Source organism: Bufo bufo, chromosome 5 (assembly GCF_905171765.1).
Source record: "Bufo bufo chromosome 5, aBufBuf1.1, whole genome shotgun sequence".
NCBI lineage: Eukaryota > Metazoa > Chordata > Amphibia > Anura > Bufonidae > Bufo > Bufo bufo.
Window position 1 is genome coordinate 515,049,389 of NC_053393.1, and position 19,035 is coordinate 515,068,423.

Here is a 19,035-nt window from a genome sequence, read left to right on the forward strand (position 1 = left end):
ATTCGGATCAAAGTCCACTTTGGACATATGGACTTTGATTTGCTCAACACTATTGACGACCTATCCTCATTATAGGTCATCAATATCATATCGGCAGTGGCCCGAATGCCGACGCCCCAATCGGCTATTGGAAGAGAATGCAGTTCTCATACAAGCGCTGTGTTCTATTCTCTCTTTATCTGCTCGCCATTGACACTGTAGTAGTGAGCAGGTGTAATTACAGCTCCTATTCAAGGGAAAACCCCTTTAAGGGCTCTTTCAGACAGGCGATGGTAAACTTGCCCAGGGGGTTTATACTGTTGAGTATAACATCTTTTAACGCCTTCCCTGTCTTTAGCAATTTTTTTTAAAAACTTGGACAACCCTTTTAATGTCTGACCCTTTAACAAGCCATGCAACATGACCAAGGATATTAGCCAAACCATCACTTCCTTTAACAAGTGTGCTTTTTTTTTTGGAGGCTTTGGTTTGGCTAAAATCCTTAGTCACGTTCAAGTCAAGGTTTATTAAAGGATCAGACATTGACTTACAGAGTAGCTATCCCCTAGAGCAGGGGTGCTCAACCTGGGGCCCTCCAGCTGTTGCAAATCTACAACTCCCAGGATGCCCTAATAGCTGTAGGCTGTTCAGCATGCTTGAAGTTGTAGTTTTGCAACAGCTGGAGGGACGCAGGTTAAGCATCCCTTCCCTAGAGAGACAGTGGAGTGCTAATTTGCATACAAGATTAGAAAAACATGGCGGTTTTCTTATAAAACAGTGTCGCAACCGTCCACAGATTGCAGGGAGTATTGCAGCTCGACCCAATTCACTAGAAGTGGAGCCGCAATTCAAGATTCAACCCATGATCAGAGGCAGTGCTGTGCCTGGAAGAAAGTGGTCATGTTTTCCTAATGCTAGACAACCCCTTTTATGTAATGAAACGTTTTACACATTATCCAGCCTCCTTTGACATGTTAACATAAGTATTCTGCTTATTAAAGTCAATAATGTCATGAAATAATCATGGATCTTTGCTTTTCAGCCGATACGCACAGCGTGTAATAAGAGAACATTTTATTATTGCATAAAAGTGAAGAGATAAAAGTGTTCTCACCAGAAGGTCACGGAGCAGCCTTGTCCTGCCTGACTGAACCTCGGACTCCGCAGTTCTGCAGTCTGAGTGTAGTTCCTATCCTTCCGCTGAATAAACATGAAATGACCTAATAAATAACAACATAAATAAGTGGAGACATAAAACATGTTATAGCCGCACACATTTAATATCTTTGAACGTTGTGGAGTAATTGATCAGATTCTACAACCTCGTTAATATTTTATCTTGTTTATCCTTGTACATACTTTGAACCAAACCGCAGGAAGTCGAGGCTGGTTTCCAGTTTTACATTCACGAAGATTTTCAATGCAGAGATTTTTTGCTAAGATTCTGGTTTAATTTTTAAGGAGTTCTCCAGAAATTGAACATTGATGGACTCTCCCAAGGAGTAAATGGACAGGGACCAGAAGAAGATTTCCTCCTCTAGAAGTAAACTAGATCTTGAAAACCATGAGGCATTGATCCAGAAAATATATTGGATAGCTAATGATACTATACGAAAAATAAAGTATCAGTAGCTGTAACATGAATTCTAAAGATTTGAGAATGAATAAGCTTACGCAGGCTTAGTGAATAAATATATTTACTAAGTGTGATTAAATATACGACAACACAAAAAAAATCACATACAGAATAATAAAAAGTAAATAAACATCACTAGCCTAAATGGGGTAGAGACTCCGTCGATATTGCTATAACCCATAGCTGTCTACCACATTATAACACATGGCCGACATCCCAGGGTGTGCAAGAGATAGGGCAAGTAATACTTACATCCTGCCTAGGATGAAGTCTTCAATTGAGTCCCCTGAGGGAATATGTGTCAAGTTTAAACCTGTTAGCACCTCCTCCGGTGTGCAGCATGCATGTCTCTGAGATCACTTAGGAATGTGGTCTTATCAGCACAATGGGGGATTGGTACTATCTCTAAATCACTTCATTACAAGGGAAACTTATAAACTATTACACAGAGTATTAAACAGAATTAAAGGGAACAGAACCAATCAGTACTTAAAAATACCCTTACAATACAGTAGCTAAAGTATTAAAGAGCTTTTCTAGGCCTTATATATTGATGGCCTCAGGATAGGTCATCAATATCAGATTTGTGGGAGTCTGACACCCAACACCCCCACCAATCAATTTTTTAAGGCAGCTGGCGTGGCCTGTAACTATACAATGGATGGAAGGCTCCATGCACTGTGTAGTTTCTGGTGTATTTTCAACACAAAGTTGGCTGCCAATATGGAGCAGTCTTGGGCCAAGATAGGCCATAAATGTTTAAGGTTCATAAGACTCCTTTAAATCATATTCAATTTATTAGATCTATTTAAAGGAGTTTTCTGGTACTTAGATACTTATGGCCTTTTCTCAATATAGGTCATCATTGGTGGGTGTCCGACACCAGGCAACCCCACCAAGCAGCCTTTCCGGACAGTTATTGCCAGGAACTGTACAGTGGATGGAACCGGAAGCAGAAGGCTCCATCCACTGTGTAGTGGCTGTTCCGGAGCACTGCATCTAAGGTATTGTTCTAATGGGAGCTGAGCTGCAATACACTGGGAACTACACAATGGATGGAGTCTTCCTGATCGGTGGGGATGTTGGGTGTCAGAATTCCACCAATACGATATTGATGACCTAACCCAAGGCCATCAATATCTAAGGCCCAGAAAACCCCTTTAATACTCTACTTTAGCTACTGATACTTTATTTTTCATAGAGTATCATTAGCTTTCAGTACATATCTGTAGAATATTATGACTATTTATAAAATTTTACAATATACTTTCTGGATCAATTCCTGGTGGTTTTCAAGATCTAACTTACTTCTAGAGTATGAAAACTTTTTCTGGACAAGTGATGAAAACTCCCATAGCTCCCAATAAGACAGAACTTAGATAAGCTGTGCACCTACCTGTGTGTCCTTCCCATGACTAGGACAAGGATTCCATTGGAATTAAACAATAAAGCCTCCCATTGAATGACAGCAAGCAGAGCTCTTAAAAACTTGATACAAAAAGTAAAAAGTACACAAAAAGTAAAAGCTGAAATTTTAATTTAATGTCAGGAATGTAAAGGAATTTTACCTTGCATTGAATTAGTGGTATGGTCCTGTGGTGGGGCTTGGGAGAGATACTCAGGTGTCAAGCTCCTCGATGAGCTTCTAACCCAGTCAAAGGAATCAAAGTAACGTATCTCGCGCCAACCACAATCATCGCTTTCAAAGTCACATTTAGCAGCTGAAGAAAGAAAATTACAATAAAAGACATAAAATGGATTTAGACCACAGGAACTGGAACCAATAGCAAGCAGACATTTCTTTCATCTACATGACCCCAAACGAATTCATCATGAAACCAGTGCACTGATGGTTTTCACTGATTAGAGCTCCTAATTCTAGAATTTGCCAATATAAGGACTCATGCACATGTGCATAAACGGATCCATAATGTGCTGCATGTTAGCTACTTAATGGCTATGTGCCTCCAATTTTATACAGAGGACCTTAGAGGATGTTGTCATGGATGGCACATGAATCTGTAAAAAAATTAAATAAAATACTTCCATCTTATCTCATGTTATAGATGAATTGACATTGCTTCTAGGTCGATAAATGCTGGATCAGAGCTTTACTGTTTCCATCACTGAATTAGATTTTGATTTGAGTGGCCGGTGCAAATGCTTGACCACCGCACCATTCAAACTTTCCAAGCCATGATCTTGGGAAATGGTAGACTTTGATCCCCTGTTATGTTGACCTGTAGGGATCCCAGAGGTCCTATCTCTACTATTCTAGCATTTATCACCTATCTGGTGGCTAGGTAATAAATGCTTCTGATCGGAAGACCCCTTTATGCAATGTATGTGTAACCATGAGAAATGTAAAATTATACAGTTGCCATCTGCATACATACAGATATTTGGAGAACCAACCTGCAGAGCTGGAAATATAATAATTGGTAACTGCTACTTTGAAGAGGACCCATCAGTTGTCTTGACATCTGAACCATTTTTTTTTTAGAACTCTGCATTCTGTTTTCACTTAGTTATTCCTCTTGTAAATGTGTGAAAAAGATTTATGACAGGTGTTACCATTCCCTTTTCCAATGCTGCAAATTCTGACACTGCTGTCAGAATGACTGTGTGTGGGTGTAGTACCCCCAGACCTGAGGGTACTACAATTGTAAATAGTTTTATGTTATAATGTTGTATATTTTATTGTATGTATTTGTCCATATTTTCGAGTTAAGGATATAGATCAGCAGAGTTAACAGGGAACAGGGCTAACCAACCTGTCCCTCCCCTCTTGGTGGGGGTTGCTGAGAAGAGAAGAGTTCCCGTCCAGAGACAGAGGGGAGAGGAAGCATATTGCAGAGCTCCTGCTCCTGTTACAGATTCTCCTGAGAGAACTACTCAAACCTGCCTCAAGTGAAGTCTTGAGATGATCAAGTCTTGAGACGATCGACAGCAGAGTGAACTGCTACAACCATCATTAAAGACACTGCTGCAAGTTGAGGGATTACAGCCAAGACACCCATCAGCCAGGATATTACTAGGTCATTACAACCATCCAACCTGCCTCCATAATACTTACTGGTGCCAGAGATGATTTGGACTCAATGCCTGCTACAACTTAATGTATTGGAAGTTCTAATTTGTACTTAGTAAAATATTTTGTTACATTTAATTCTGACCTCATTCTAAATTTCCACAGCATGGATTCCCAGGGAGCAAAGGCCTGCAGGAGTACACCATGACTCAACACTTCATCCGGGCCACTACCAGTCCCATCCTCTGCAATGGCTCCTTTGCTGCTTGCTGCATATGAACACTACCTATTGACACTGGGCATGATTGCTCAGTTGGCAATTGATTCTTACATTTCCAGGAGGATTAACAGGGGAATGCTAGAACACAGATGTTCCAGATTTGTTATTTTATGAGCAATACAGATATTTAACAAAACATACATGTCAGGAGAGTTGCCAGGTCTTCAGCCATACTTTGCTACCACTTATACTGTATAAGTATCAACTGCAATAAAATCTACCTCCTAATAATTAGTGGACAAGGAGAACTAACCTGAGAAAAAAGACATATAATGTTATGGACAATGGTTGTGGAACCACTGTGCCAATCAACAGATCTGGCTTTGGGCTAAACCTACAATAAGGGTGTTATCCTGGAAGTCCACCTGTATTCACGCTTTAACCTCTGTAGAGGGAGAGGGACTTTGCTACAGGGGAGTTACCAGACCACTACAGGCTGAGGTTAGGCAGAGTTCATGCTAATCTGTGAAACATTCCAAAGGTCAGGGCAGATTGCACAGGGTCAGAAACCAGTACACAGGCAGACAAACAGATTATAGCATCTTTGCCAGATTTAGCAAGCTAGAAAGACCTATGGCTCAGGCACCCTTAAATACCCCCAGAAGTCCAGCCATTGGTTGGTGTAGATTGTGTACAGGTGCACTAGCCATTTAGGGGCCAGAGATCGCTTGCTCTATGGAATACATGAAGAGGCCAATCTGAGGCCTGCAGTGTGGGACATAGGATCCCGAAGCTAGGTGAGTGGTGTAACGCCCATGCCCGCTCCAGATTGTTGGATGGCAGTGGGCACCAAGTGTCACCATGAATTAAAAATTATAACCAGACCATTTGGCTGCTAATTACCACATTAAATTACTGAGACTGACTCAGATCAAAATTTTAAAAAATTTGAGTGGATTTTAGTCAATCATGACCGTAAAGACAATGAAGTCAATGAGGACTTTTCCTAATAATGTTTAATATGCGTCTTTTGGCACAATGAAGATGAACTGGTCCCTCATTTTGTATGAGGCTCAGGCTGATGCCTAAATGCATCGGTTTGTATTTATGCTGGATCAGGATATATTTTCACACCAACAATATTGATAGACAATTGATTTCTCCACAGATCCGACATTGAAATTTGAAATGGTTGTCCCAACAACACCTGCCTATATGTCCTTTAAGCAACGAGTACCCTTTTTGTTACCCTGGAGCACTTGCAACCATCTCTTACAATAAATTATTTCCTCCGGCCATAACTTATAAAGCAGATAGCATAAGGAGTTGTGCATTCTGGGTAACTGTCCTGAATAAATCATGTTCCTGAGTGTCTCTGATTGCTGGGGATACTGCAACTGTAATTGCCCATTTTCCATGCAGCATCTCAAAAAAAAGAGTCGCGAAAATTGATAAAACTCTAACAGAATATCCTGTAATGACCAACTGTGTATCATGGTATGGAATATCGAATGTAGCAACTAGCATGTTCATGAGGTCCCACCTTGTATTACACAGATAATCTATTGATTTAAATGGGCACTGTGTAATGCTTAATTTCTCCTCTGGAGGCACTGCAGAGAAACTGAACACTTACTGTATAACTATGTTTCTCCACTGATTCCAGTTGATCCCTGGGGATCTCAGCATGTGGACGCTTTTCTGATCTGCTTATCCTTAAGGGACCCTTCTAACAAGTAAGGATTGTCCAAAAAACCTCATGTCTAAAATTATACTAAAGGCAGTAAGTTTTTTCAAAAAAAAAATAAATACTTACGGCATAAATTTTCATCAATGCCATTTGGGCAGTCCTTTGTAAAATCACAGCGCTTTTTCCATAATATGCACTGACCATCTCCACATGAAAAGTAGCCAAATGGACACCGATGAAATGTTGACCTTTTTGGATTACCTGTAAAGAATGCAAAAAGAAAAGTGAACAAGGAGAGTGAAGATATTTTAAAGGGTTAAAACCCCTTGAACCTAGTGAGCTGGGGAGCCTTGTGTTTTGAGCTGGTGGTCTCTATGGATCCAAAATAGCAAAGCAAAGGCGCTCTGTCTGCTACTGCATGGCGCCCTTGTATGACAACATAAAATTCCTCTAGAAGCTTTGGATCTAGTAGAGAATACTATGGCTATAATATGGTTATAGGAGTCTTGGGACTAAAGATGAGTGAATCCATTCTACCAATTCGGTACTCATTCGGAATTTCTAAAAAGGTTCGGATTCATGCAAAGCCAAATTCTTTGCGATTCATTTCAGGTAAATTTGAGAGAGAGAGAGAGAGAGAGACCATATTTTGTGGTCTCCCTAATGATAAAGAGCACCCCGAAGAGTACCTCACAAGAGCGTTCAAGCAAACAAGACAAATTTCTCTTGAGATAGTATGGTTCTTTTGTCTTTCTAGAAAGGGAACTACATTTCATGTTTCACTGAGAGAATTGTAAGCTTGTTGGGATGTTCTAGTTCTGGTGTCTCATTTTCAGTTGAAAGTTACTTTGGAGGTCCCTCTCTGGTTCATCTGAAATTAGTCCCAAAAATGGTAGAGAGTACCATTTAGACAATGCATATATATTGTTGAGAAAAACAGGATGGTATACTGAGCTCTCTCTTGTTGATTCAGGAATTTTTCAAAAAATTTTGCAAACCTGAAACAAACCGAACCTTGAAAGATTTGCTCATCTCTACTTGGGACCCATCTCCCCTTGTCACTGCAGAGAAGAAAGAGGGTAAAGAGCATTTTGACACTTGAAATCTCCATAATAGCTTTTGCTAATTATGTATGCTCTTGTATCGTGATATAAGGCAAACACTATGGGGGCCATTTACTATCCAGAAATATGCCTATATTTTTCCAAGCTCAAAACAGATCTAAAAGAAGGGAGCATGGCAGGGGCAGGGGTGGGCAGACAGACCTGTCTCATTCATCATTTTCTACTCCTATTTTAGGCGAAGAAAATGGTCTAAATTTTAGCCAGCAAGGAAGCTGGCTTACACTTAAACTGGCACTGGATATGCCTCTACATAACTTTGGCAGATCCACTGCCAGCTAAAGGGGCTATTAGGACTGGCATCTAAAATGCCTGTCTTAATAAACAACCCCCTATATGTGCATCTAACCTAAAAAGAAGTAGGAACAAGCTTTCTCCATTATTCCAGCAGAGTAAAAAAATGTGTTGTCTGACCGTTTTTTTCAAACTCTATCTAAAAGTTTCCCCGTTCCAATACTAATGGACTAGTAGTCCCTGTTAGAACAGAATGATGTCATCCATCCTTTACATGACCACTCAGCAGTCACACCCTGTTCATGCGCAAATGGGCGCTCAGGCCAGTAATTGGTTGAGTGGTCACATAAAAGATGGATGTGATGTCATTGCTTCCGGTCCAATGGGTGCCATATTCACAATGCTGGAACGTAAGGACTTTAAGCTTTTTTTTCTTTTTCTTTTATAAGACTTTCCACCCTCCGGAGAATAAAAAAATACTGTTGTACAACCCTTCAAGACCAAGCTACGAACTTCAGAGAAAAATTAATTCACTACAATATGTCCTGGTTTTACCTGAAAGCGTGTTATAGGTGACACAATCCAGGGACAAACCGATGTCATCAATAGCAATTATGGCCTGAGGTGAGATAAGGAGGGCTTTCAAAATGATCTGAAATGCAAAAAAATATCAGTGTAGCATCCATATTACATACTGTACTACACAAGAAGAAAATTATGTACCAGTTATGTAAGGCTATGTTCTGATTGGTGTCATGACCTCCATTCATAATTGAAGACCTGACGCTATGCAGATCTGTTGTACAACAGATCCAAATGACACGAGACAAACTCCATGGACTTATACTAAGATCTCTTGGGGTTACGTCAAGGATTCTTTTGTTCTGTTGCCGAAAATAGTGCTGCATGTTCTACTATTCTTGTCATCAAAATTAATGAAATTCTTAAAGTTACCCTAGCAGAGGTGATGGGCAGAAATGTGAACTCAGCCCATCATGAAAATTATAGAGGGTCGGTCATGGTGCAGAAGAAATAATTGGTTGTGACTAGGATGTTCCTGTTCCAGGCCAGGTTTAACAAACTGTAGTCTCTACATCTTTACCTACACTGTAGGCAAATTGATGGCCCCTTATGTAGTCAACTTGAGCACAACAGCTATGAGAGGTGTTTATTGCAAACATAGATTTTTCTTCCCCCCATTTATAGTCTTGTGGATGATTTATGTCTGGTATTGCAGCTCAGCTCTATTCAAAGGGGTGCAATACCACACACACACTCTATGGACAAGAGTCATCCTGTTCCTCAAAGAAAATCAAATCTAACTGTATACAACCTCGTGATACTGTGAGATTGTGAAACAGCTCTTCCTGTATAATGTTTGTGCCTAAATTGTATTGAAACTATCATTTAGCATTCCGGGCACTAGAGGCCACTGTTTTGCAGCTACAACCAGCACACTCTGGGATTTGCTGCTCTGACATGGTGGAAGCAATGTTTTGTGAGAGACTGAATCCGATTCCATCTTGGCTTCCGGGTGTCCAGGAGTGAACGGGCATGCAGAGGAACGAGACTAGTTGTTGCCCCTTACTTGGATCCGGCACTTTGAAAGGGAGATTGTTCCAGGAAGACCATTTACAGCGTGTGGGCAGAAGTCTGACTACCAAGCAAGGCCACATGGTTGCTGAGAGTTTGGTGGCCATCCCGGGTAAGAGGCATCCTCAGGCTAAGAACGGACGTAGGTCAGTACACCTGGTTATTCATTGACATATATTGAGTAGCGCCTGAAGTAACAGAGACTAAGCCTAGGCTTAAAGTAGTTAGCTAGTTAGGGTTATATGTTTTGCTAGGCCTTACAGAACGGTTCTGCGGCGCAGTATTTGACTTGCAGGCTCTGCTGCATCTGCCACCGGCTAGGTGTGTCTTCTTCAGCGGCACACCACGACTTTCAGGCTCTGCTGTGTGCGCCACCGGGCTAGGCCTATACCGCTTACAGGGACAGTGACTAGGGGCCTGGGATATAACTTGGTCTGTGTATACTTATATTGTTGTGTTATTACTATTGTTAAAGTAAAGTTTCTGTTCCTGCATATAAAGCTGGTGTCAGTGTCGCTTTCCTTGTCTGTGACTTTGATGTATCCTGGGGAGCCCACCCCGGTACATGGCTTACAATACAGTGTGAAGGTGACCATGAGCATTAGATTATTATCAGCCGATTCTGGCAGGACTGGCCAATCATCTAATGTGTATGAGGGCTTCCTGTCTCTACCTTGGTGGCTGATGTAGGAAAAAAGAAGGGTCTGACGTGTTGGATGTCAACATGTGTGATACTTTTGTGAAAGTAAAAAAAAGAGCTATCTGCCATGCATTCTCAACCATGCTGAATTTGCATGTTTATGGAAGGTTAGATGGACTATTGAGCCGACAGGTGTCTGAAGTGTAGAGCCATCTTAAAGGGCATCTGTCAGCAGATTTGTACCTATGACACTGGCTGACCTGTTACATGTGCTCTTGGCACCTGAAGGTATCTTTGTTGGTCCCATGTTCATACGTGCCTGCATTACTGAGAAAAATGATGTTTTAATATATGCAAATGACCCATTAAGAGCAATGGGGATGTTGCCATTACGCTTAGAGGCTCAACTTTCTCTGCAACTGCTACACCTTCTCCACTTTGATTGACAGCGTCAGGCGGGATGATGTTTACACTGCCTGGTCCTGTCAATGAAAGTACAGTAGTTACAGAGAGAGCTAAGCTTCTAGGTGTAACAACAATGCCCCCGTTGCTCTTAGAGGCTTATTTGCATATGTTAAAACATCATTTTTCTCAGCAATGAACATGGGACCAACACAGATGTCTTCAGCTGCCACCTGCACATGTAACAGGTCATCCAGTGTCATAGGTACAAATCTGATGACAGATGCCCTTTAAAGAGGTTTTCCAGGAACTTCAGCCTCTTCCTTGACTTGTGATGTTACCTCCATCGGTCACATGACCTTAGTGCAGCTCAGTCCTATTCAAGTGAATGGGACTAAACTGCTAAACTATGGACAGCCATTATACAATGCATGGCACTGTGCTTTGTATACTATGAGAAGGCCGTTGTGCTCACCAAGCACTGCGGGCCCCTTCAGTAGCTGATAAGCAGGGATGCTGAGAGTTGGCCCGTCACCAATCTGATATTGATGACTTATCCTAAGGTCATCAATGCTTAATTCCTGGAAAACCGTTTTAAGCCGGTAAACAAAGCCTGCCGCCCACCCCTCAGAGCAGCAGTCCTCGAGATAAGTGACTGAAGACCAATCTGTATCTATAGTATGAAGTGTGAGAACTGCATCCTCAAGCGGATGGATTCTAGGAACTTTTGATAAAATGTCTTTGAAATAAAAGGTTCTCCAAGGATTAGTTTATCTGACTTTTTGACTTAAAAATATTTATTGAATTTTAGACTGAGTCCCACTATCCTCACTGCTGGCCTCTAGTGTGTTACATACTGGATATATGAGATCATCCTTCACGCAGGCACTAATTGTATTATTTCTGGTGATCACATTGCCCATTATCAGTTTATCAGGTATTTTCAAAAGTAATAGGTACCATATCTCCATGCTCTGCTCTCCCTTTAAATGCAGAATCTGTTTTTAATCTGAAGTGCAAATGCAGATTTAGGCTTTACATATGGTCTTCATCTTTCTATTCGGGAAAAATGTTCAATTTTTCTTTTGTTTTACAATATGGCATACATTAATGTAAGGAGCTGAGGCATACTAAACAATCTTCTGAGAGTATATCAAAGCCATCCATCAACCTCGACATGATGTAATATTTGGCTCATACAGAAGCGATAAACGGTAATCTAGCATTTTGAAGAAAAAAAATACAGAAGTAAGGTTTATGTAAGCCTACTCTTCTCTAAATGTTCTGTCAACCATATGGACAGATATTATCTAAATTAACAGGAAAAGTTCTGTATTTAGTATATTTCTACTTATATGAGTAAAGTTAGGTGAAGAAACAAAGGCCCTGATTTATCAAGGCTGACGTGTGTTATGCTCGCCTTCATAGGGCCTACGCTACCAGAAGAGTCATGTAATTTATGAGAGGCATGGGAGTCATGGCAGTCTACAGGAGTCATGGATTTGCGACTTTTCTACATCAAAAAGAGGCGTAAGGGAAATGATTAGTGTGGAGCGGATCGAGCTTTGGATCCGAAGTCGGATCATTCAAAACTTTGTTTTAATGCTGTACGAAGATTTCCGTACTGCACTATTATGTATGGGCTCTGGCGAGGTGAAATTAGTTATCACTGAGGTCTCGCGGGACTTCGCTGGCTGACTTCGGCCATTGATTTTGAAACTTAAAAAACATTTTTAAACTTGGATCTGAAGTCAGCTTCAGTACTGGCTGGTTTTGACCAAAGTTTTGACCGAAGCAAATTCAGATCTATAATTCAAAGCTCGCTTCTCTCAACCCTAAAAATGATAATTTCCCCACAAAGTGCCTTACACTTGATTTCTCTCCACTCCCCCATATACAGTACATCCTATACGCGTTCAGCTCTGCTGAAAATGTGTGTGTTTTCTATGGAGAGAGAAGAGAAAGCTGCTGTCAGATGTCTCTGGTGGCTAGGGATTAGGTGTTCAAACTCAACATCCATGATCCTTTTCTCCCCTGACCTCATCTGTCAGGACAGAATTGGGTGCTCCCTATACACATTAAATTGTCAACCTGCCATGCATTTAGCAGTATTTATCAAAGGCTGTATGCCCGTTTTCTGCACAAAAATTAGCCTTTTCTTTTTTTCATTTTTACGCCAACCTTCTCCACTTTTGAAATAGATAGTGGAGCTAAGCAGGACGGATCAACAAAATTAGTATATGCCAAAAACTGGGGTAAAATATAGCATCATAATCAATCTATCAGCAGATGTAGATATGATTCTCTGGATCTGGGACCGCCAAAAGATGCGCTAAATTTATTAAGAGGCGTCCACATCTTAATAAATTTGGCAACTTTTAATTCAGTGCACTTCTTATTAGGACTGGAGTTTGAAACATTTATGAACACCATCCTGCCCTGTGCCATATAAAAATGGCACGGGCAGGATGATGTTCATACAAACCGCCATACATGTATGGCACATTGATGGAGTGGACCTCAGAGCTGAGCCCCTGCCATAAGCAGCACATTTAAGCTTTAGCAAATAGTTGACATTCTGCTGCAATGGCCCGGGACCAGAGCTTGCTTCTATTCTGAGTGGTTTAACCCCTTAAATGCCATGGTCAATAGCAACTACAGCATCTAACCACTTAGACAGAGGGTCCTGCAAGGCCCCCAATAATCAACTGTGGTATGTAGACAGGTTTCTGTGGGGACTTCTGGAGACCTTATAAAGATCCCCTGGCCTGCTATCTTTTTCGTCTTAGGCAGGGCCTAAGGCCTCATTCACATACGTTTGTATGTATGTAGTGTTTTGGTCAGTGTTTGGTCAGGGATTTCCATCAGTGATTGAGGGCCAAAACCAGGAGTGGAGCCTCCACAGAGATAAAGTATAATGTAACTATTTATTTTGTGTTTTTGACCCATCATTAGTTTTGACTCTCAACCACTGATAGAAGTCACTGATCAAACACTAATCAAAACACCGGCATGTGAATTAGACTTAACAGGATGCCTGTTAGAAGAACACTGGCAGGAAAGCATAATACACTACACTACATAAACAGTGCAGTGTATTATTTAAAGTGGCACTGTACTTAGAAAAAGAAAACCTTCGAATTATGAAGTCTGTGGGCCTGTCAGCATTCTTCTGACATATGTAGTGCAGTGTATTATTTAAAGTGGCACCTTTGATTTGTCAGCGTGACATAAGTTTTGATCAATGGGATCAGCCACCAATCACTAGAACGAGGAGTAAGAATCTCTCGCATATCACACCCTCTCTCTTGCTGCAGAAGAAATCAAGACAGGCCTATAGACTTTCTACAGAGTCCATCTCCTGTAGTGAGGCAAGGGAGTGAGCTACATTATGTGAACAGTTTTATCTCAGTCTGGCAATTGGCGGTGGTCTCAGCACTCAGACCCCCACTGATCAAAACTTATATGTTGCTGTAACATATCAAAAGTTTTCCCAAAGTACAGGGACACTTTAAGCCTAAAAACGATAGAATTTTCAAACCCTTTTGTAGGACTAATAAATATTGTAAAAACAGATTGTTGCTATTGCAATGCAAAATGCTTTATTACAGAAAAAAAACCTACGCAAAAATGGTATTGTTGAATTCATAGTGACCAGTACTATAAAACACATTTTCATCAAACACAATAACCATGGTAAACCATGCCAGAATTATTGGTTTATCTTCATTCCATTTAAAATTAAAAAAAACATAGTAAAACATGATCAAAAAGTCATATATACCAGAAAAAGGTACCAATGAAAATTTCAGCTCCTCCCCCCAAAAAAACAAGCCCTCACACAGCAGTATTGACAGAAAAATAAAAATAAAATGTTCTGGGTCAGGGAATTCGGTGACCCAATACCTACCTGAGAAGTGTTGATTAAATTACTCTTAATATCTATAGTGGCTTCTGTCCACTCGTCACCAGTTGGGTCAGTGATCTCATGCAGTAGTTCCAATCCTTCATTAAGTAATGTTCTCTTGTATATTAATATTTTAGAGGATTCCCACATGTGGTACCACAATTGCATCTGAAAAATATTGACGTTATTAGGCTGAGAGCAGTCATGACACAATGAAAGAAATGAAGGATGAAATGATGAATAAATGAATAATGAAAGAATCACATAGAGAAGAAAGTGATCCTTATTCTGTGTTTTCTCACATTTCTACCAACAATAGCTTTAAAGTTGTAGACAGTTTAAATAGAATAAAATTCTAAATCTTTGTAGAGCTTTAAGGAGTTCTCCTTCTTGGAAAAGGGTCTCTTGACAATATGTTGTTCACAGTATCCCTCTCCTGGCGCCTCAAGATATCAGCTGTAAACTGTGGATAAACCTAGCAGGAAGTGTTCAGTTGTGCTGCAGCGCCACCATGGGAGAAACTAAGCATTACACATTGCCTATTCAAAGCAAAGGGTTGTCTCTGTAATGCAGGACAGGATGGGTCCTCCAGAGTGAGAGATGTTCTTTGTAACCGATTTATACTCTGGCCAGGAGATGAGGATTCTGGCCCTGCTCTATAAATTCAGGATTCCTTTTTAGTTGGGTGCCTAGCAGATTCACTGGGTGGAGATAAGCAGCTGCCAAACACCTTTAGTATGACTTATCTCACAAAAAAAGGAACTGTCTAAGTGGTTAATGCAATTAATAATAGAGGAGTTGCACACAGATTTTGGCTCCAATTATTCTACAGCCAATTATAATCTGCAGCAGTCACATGGGATAAGACGTCATCATAGGAGGTCGAGTGGCACAGAGACTGGTAGATAATCAGACAAGGGGATACAAAACACAACAAGCGGAACACTTAACTTCGGAGGATGATGGATGAACAGGACTTCAACACGAACCACACTCCAGCTCTTCCAAAACCAAATTAAGCTATCCAGAGCAAGGAGTGATGGGTAAAGTAAGACTAAATAGGGATGGGTAAAGGTCACATGATCCACACCTGAACAGGAGGTGTGGACATACCAGCAACACACAGACAAAGTCAAACTAAAAAACTAAAAGAGGCTGTCAGATCACTAATGTGAAAGTAATCTTTCAGACCTTCTAAAACCTGTCACAGACCTCCAGGCACCCAGGACCGACCTTATCAGGATGAGCTCTGTGGAATTCTCTCACCAGACGACTAGCATTAACATCAGTCGCTGGAACCCACATTCTCTCCTCTGGTCCGTACCCTCTCCAATGTATGAGATACTGGAGGGATCTCCGGAGAACTCGGGAGTCCACAATCCTGCTGATCTGAAATTCTAAATTGCCGTCCACCATGACAGGAGCGGGAGGTAAAGAGGATGGCTCAACAGGTTCCGCACATTTCTTTAACAGCGATTTATGAAATACGTTATGGATTTTCAATGCCTGAGGAAGTTCAAGACGGAAGGCTACAGGGTTAAAAATGGCAGTGATCTTATATGGACCAATAAACCTTGGGCCCAACTTCCAAGAAGGTACCTTAAGTTTAATGTTTCTTGTAGACAGACAGCCACACAGAATCACCCACTCTCAGGTCCGGACCACTCATACGTCTCCTGTCAGCAGCACGCTTATACCTGTTGCCCATTTTTTTATGGTTATTTTGGATTTTCCGCCAAATAGAAGACAAAGAAGAGGAAAATCATTCCTCCTCAGGAATGCCGGAATTTTGAGCACCAGAAAATGTACCAAACAGTGGATGAAACCCATATGCCCCAAAAAACGGCGACTTATCAGTGGATTCCTATCTACGGTTATTTATAGCAAACTCAGCTAACGACAAAAATGAAGACCACTTTTCCTGATTCTCTGAAACAAAACATCTCAAGTAAGTCTCCAGATTCTGATTAGTGCGCTCCGTCTATCCGTTCGACTGAGGATTAAAAGCTGAAGAGAAGGACAATTGTACACCCAGACGAGTACAGAACGCTTTCCAGAATCTGGAAACAAAGTGAGTCCCTCTATCGGACACCACATCAGAGGGAATGCCATGAAGTTTCACAATGTTGTCGACAAACACCTGTGCAAGAGTTTTAGCATTAGGTAGACTAGGTAATGCAATAAAGTGTGCCATTTTACTAAAACGATCAACTACCACCAGAATAACGTTTTTTCACGAAGAATTCGGTAAATCCATGATAAAATCCATGGACAAATAGGTCCAAGGTCTGGACGGGATGGGCAATGGAAGCAGAGATCCGGAAGGCCAAGTATGTGTCACCTTAGCATGTGCACAGGTACCACAGGCTGACACATAGTCCTCAAGACACTTACGCAACCCTGGCCACCGGAATCTGCGAGAGATGAGATCGACAGTCGATCTGCTCCCAGGGTGCCCAGCAAGCACCGTACAGTGATGTTCCTCGAACACCTTGTGACGCAATTCGGAGAGAACAAACAATTTTCCCGGAGGACAAGAGTCCGGAGCATCCTCCTGTGCCTCCCACACCTTGGCCTCGAGATTAGGATAAAGAGCGGATATGACTACCCCTTCAGCTAAAATGAGACTAGGGTCAATAGTCTCACCCCCCCCCCCCCCCAGGAAAGCTACGCGACAAAACATCCGCCTGTCACGGCCTTTGGTTTGCGCTGTGACACTGTTGCCACACTTACGGTTGCCTGCGGCAACATGTTGCTGTGAGAGCATGTGGTGGCAGTGTCTCGGCCTTCTGGGTGATTGCCGGGACATGGTTGCCACGCATGCTGTTGCCGGTGTTAACGTGTTTGGTATGCTTGTGTGTGCACTTCCCCTTTAAGTGGCTTCCTTCCCTTGTCTGGTGTTGGAAGGGTTAACTCCCTTCCTAGTGTTTTGTGAACACTGGGTTTATGTGTGTGTGGGTGTGGCTGCTTGGGCTATTTAGTCTCTGCTGGATGCTTGAAGCCCAGTGTTCCTCCAGCCTTGGTGTATGCTGGTGGTTCTCTGTTCCTGGCTTGTTCCATCTGTCCAGTAAGAGCCACCCTTGTGGTCATCAATGTCATCCCGGTGTCTCCTTCCCTTCCTGTCCCTATTTGTATGGAGTGAGTTATGTTCAGGGTGTTTATTTGTCTAGCTTGGTGTTACATGTCTGGTGGTGTTTGGTGTCATGTTTACTAGACTTTCCCCTGTTATTGCAGCTATGGTATCCTGGGTTCCTGTGTGGTTTGTGGTGTGTGCTGTGTCCTTTTAATGTTGGTGTGGACACCAGCAGTTGTGCATGGGATCCAGTCAGTGTGTCTGTGGCAGGTAAGTGTGTTATTGGTTTTGCTTACCTGCCACCTCATTTAGCTGTATGTGTTTCCCTTTCCTTGCTTCTAGGCCTTTAGAGACTCCTGTTCCTCCGTGTTGTGGATGAACAGGTCGTCTCTCCCCTGCTCCTATGTGAGGGATTTCCAGGGCGACGGATATTAGGTATCCAGGGTATGAGCCATCCCACCATCAGGGTCCGCTCATATGGTTAGTAGTTAGGGAGAGGATTAGGGATGCGATAGGAGGTGACCTGCTCCCTGATCCCGGCGTCCTGGCCTAGTTGCTACCATTATCCTTCTTACATTGTATGGTGGGGGGTTTCCCCCACTCCCCGCCGTGACACCGCCTTGTCGTTCTTAAGCCCAGGGCGGTAAGGGACGATGAAGTTAAATCTGGTGAAAAACAATGACCATCTGGCCTGCCTTGGGTTCAGTCGCTTAGCCGACTCCAGGTAGGCCAGATTCTTGTGATCCGTAATTACCGTAATAGGATGAATTGCTCCTTCCAACCAATGCCGCCATTCCCCAAATGCCAACTTAATGGCCAGCAATTCCCTATTCCCCACATCATAATTCCTTTCAGCAGTCGAGAGTTTTTTAGAGAAAAATGCACATGGGCGCCATTTACTGGGTGAAGGACCCTGCAACAAGATTGCTCCTACCCCTACCTCGGACGTGTCAACCTCAACAATAAATGGCTGAGACACGTCCGGTTGCACCAGAATAGGGGCTGAAGCAAAACATTCTTTCACAGCAGAAAAGGCCTGTAATGCCGCATCAGACCAGATAGAAATATCAGCACCCTTCCTAGTCATGTCTGTTAAAGGTTTAACCACCGATGAATAGTTGCATAAGCGCTTTCAGATTTTCGGGTCCATCCTAGTCCAACACGGCACGGACCTTCTCGGGATCCATACAAAAACCTGAGGATAAGAGCAGGTAACCCAGAAATCGCACTTCCTGTACAGAAAATGCACACTTTTCCATCTTAGCATACAACTTATTCTCTCTTAGGATCTGTAACACCTGTCTCACATGATCCTGATGAGTCTCTATATTAGGCGAATAAATTAGTATGTCATCAAGGTATACAACGACAAATCTCCCCACCAGATGATGAAAGATGTCATTGACAAAGTGTTGAAAAACCACAGGAGCATTGGTTAACCCAAAGGGCATGACCAGGTTTTCAAAATGACCCTCAGGGGTATTAAATGCGTTCTTCCACTCATCCCCC

General features: G+C 42.0%; 1 protein-coding gene across 1 annotated transcript in view; it reads right to left on the reverse strand.

Moving 5' to 3' along the window:
* MALRD1 (MAM and LDL receptor class A domain containing 1) overlaps window positions 1–8,819 on the reverse strand; it is a 365,234-nt gene extending 356,415 nt beyond the window's left edge. The window contains exons 1-5 of the mRNA XM_040434052.1: window positions 8,778–8,819; window positions 8,467–8,563; window positions 6,683–6,817; window positions 3,184–3,336; window positions 1,094–1,199 (exon numbers count right to left, since the gene is read on the reverse strand). Coding sequence (XP_040289986.1) covers window positions 1,094–1,199; window positions 3,184–3,336; window positions 6,683–6,817; window positions 8,467–8,563; window positions 8,778–8,819 — 533 coding nt within the window. The remainder of the gene's footprint in view (window positions 1–1,093; window positions 1,200–3,183; window positions 3,337–6,682; window positions 6,818–8,466; window positions 8,564–8,777) is intronic.
* Window positions 8,820–19,035: the final 10,216 nt, after the last annotated feature.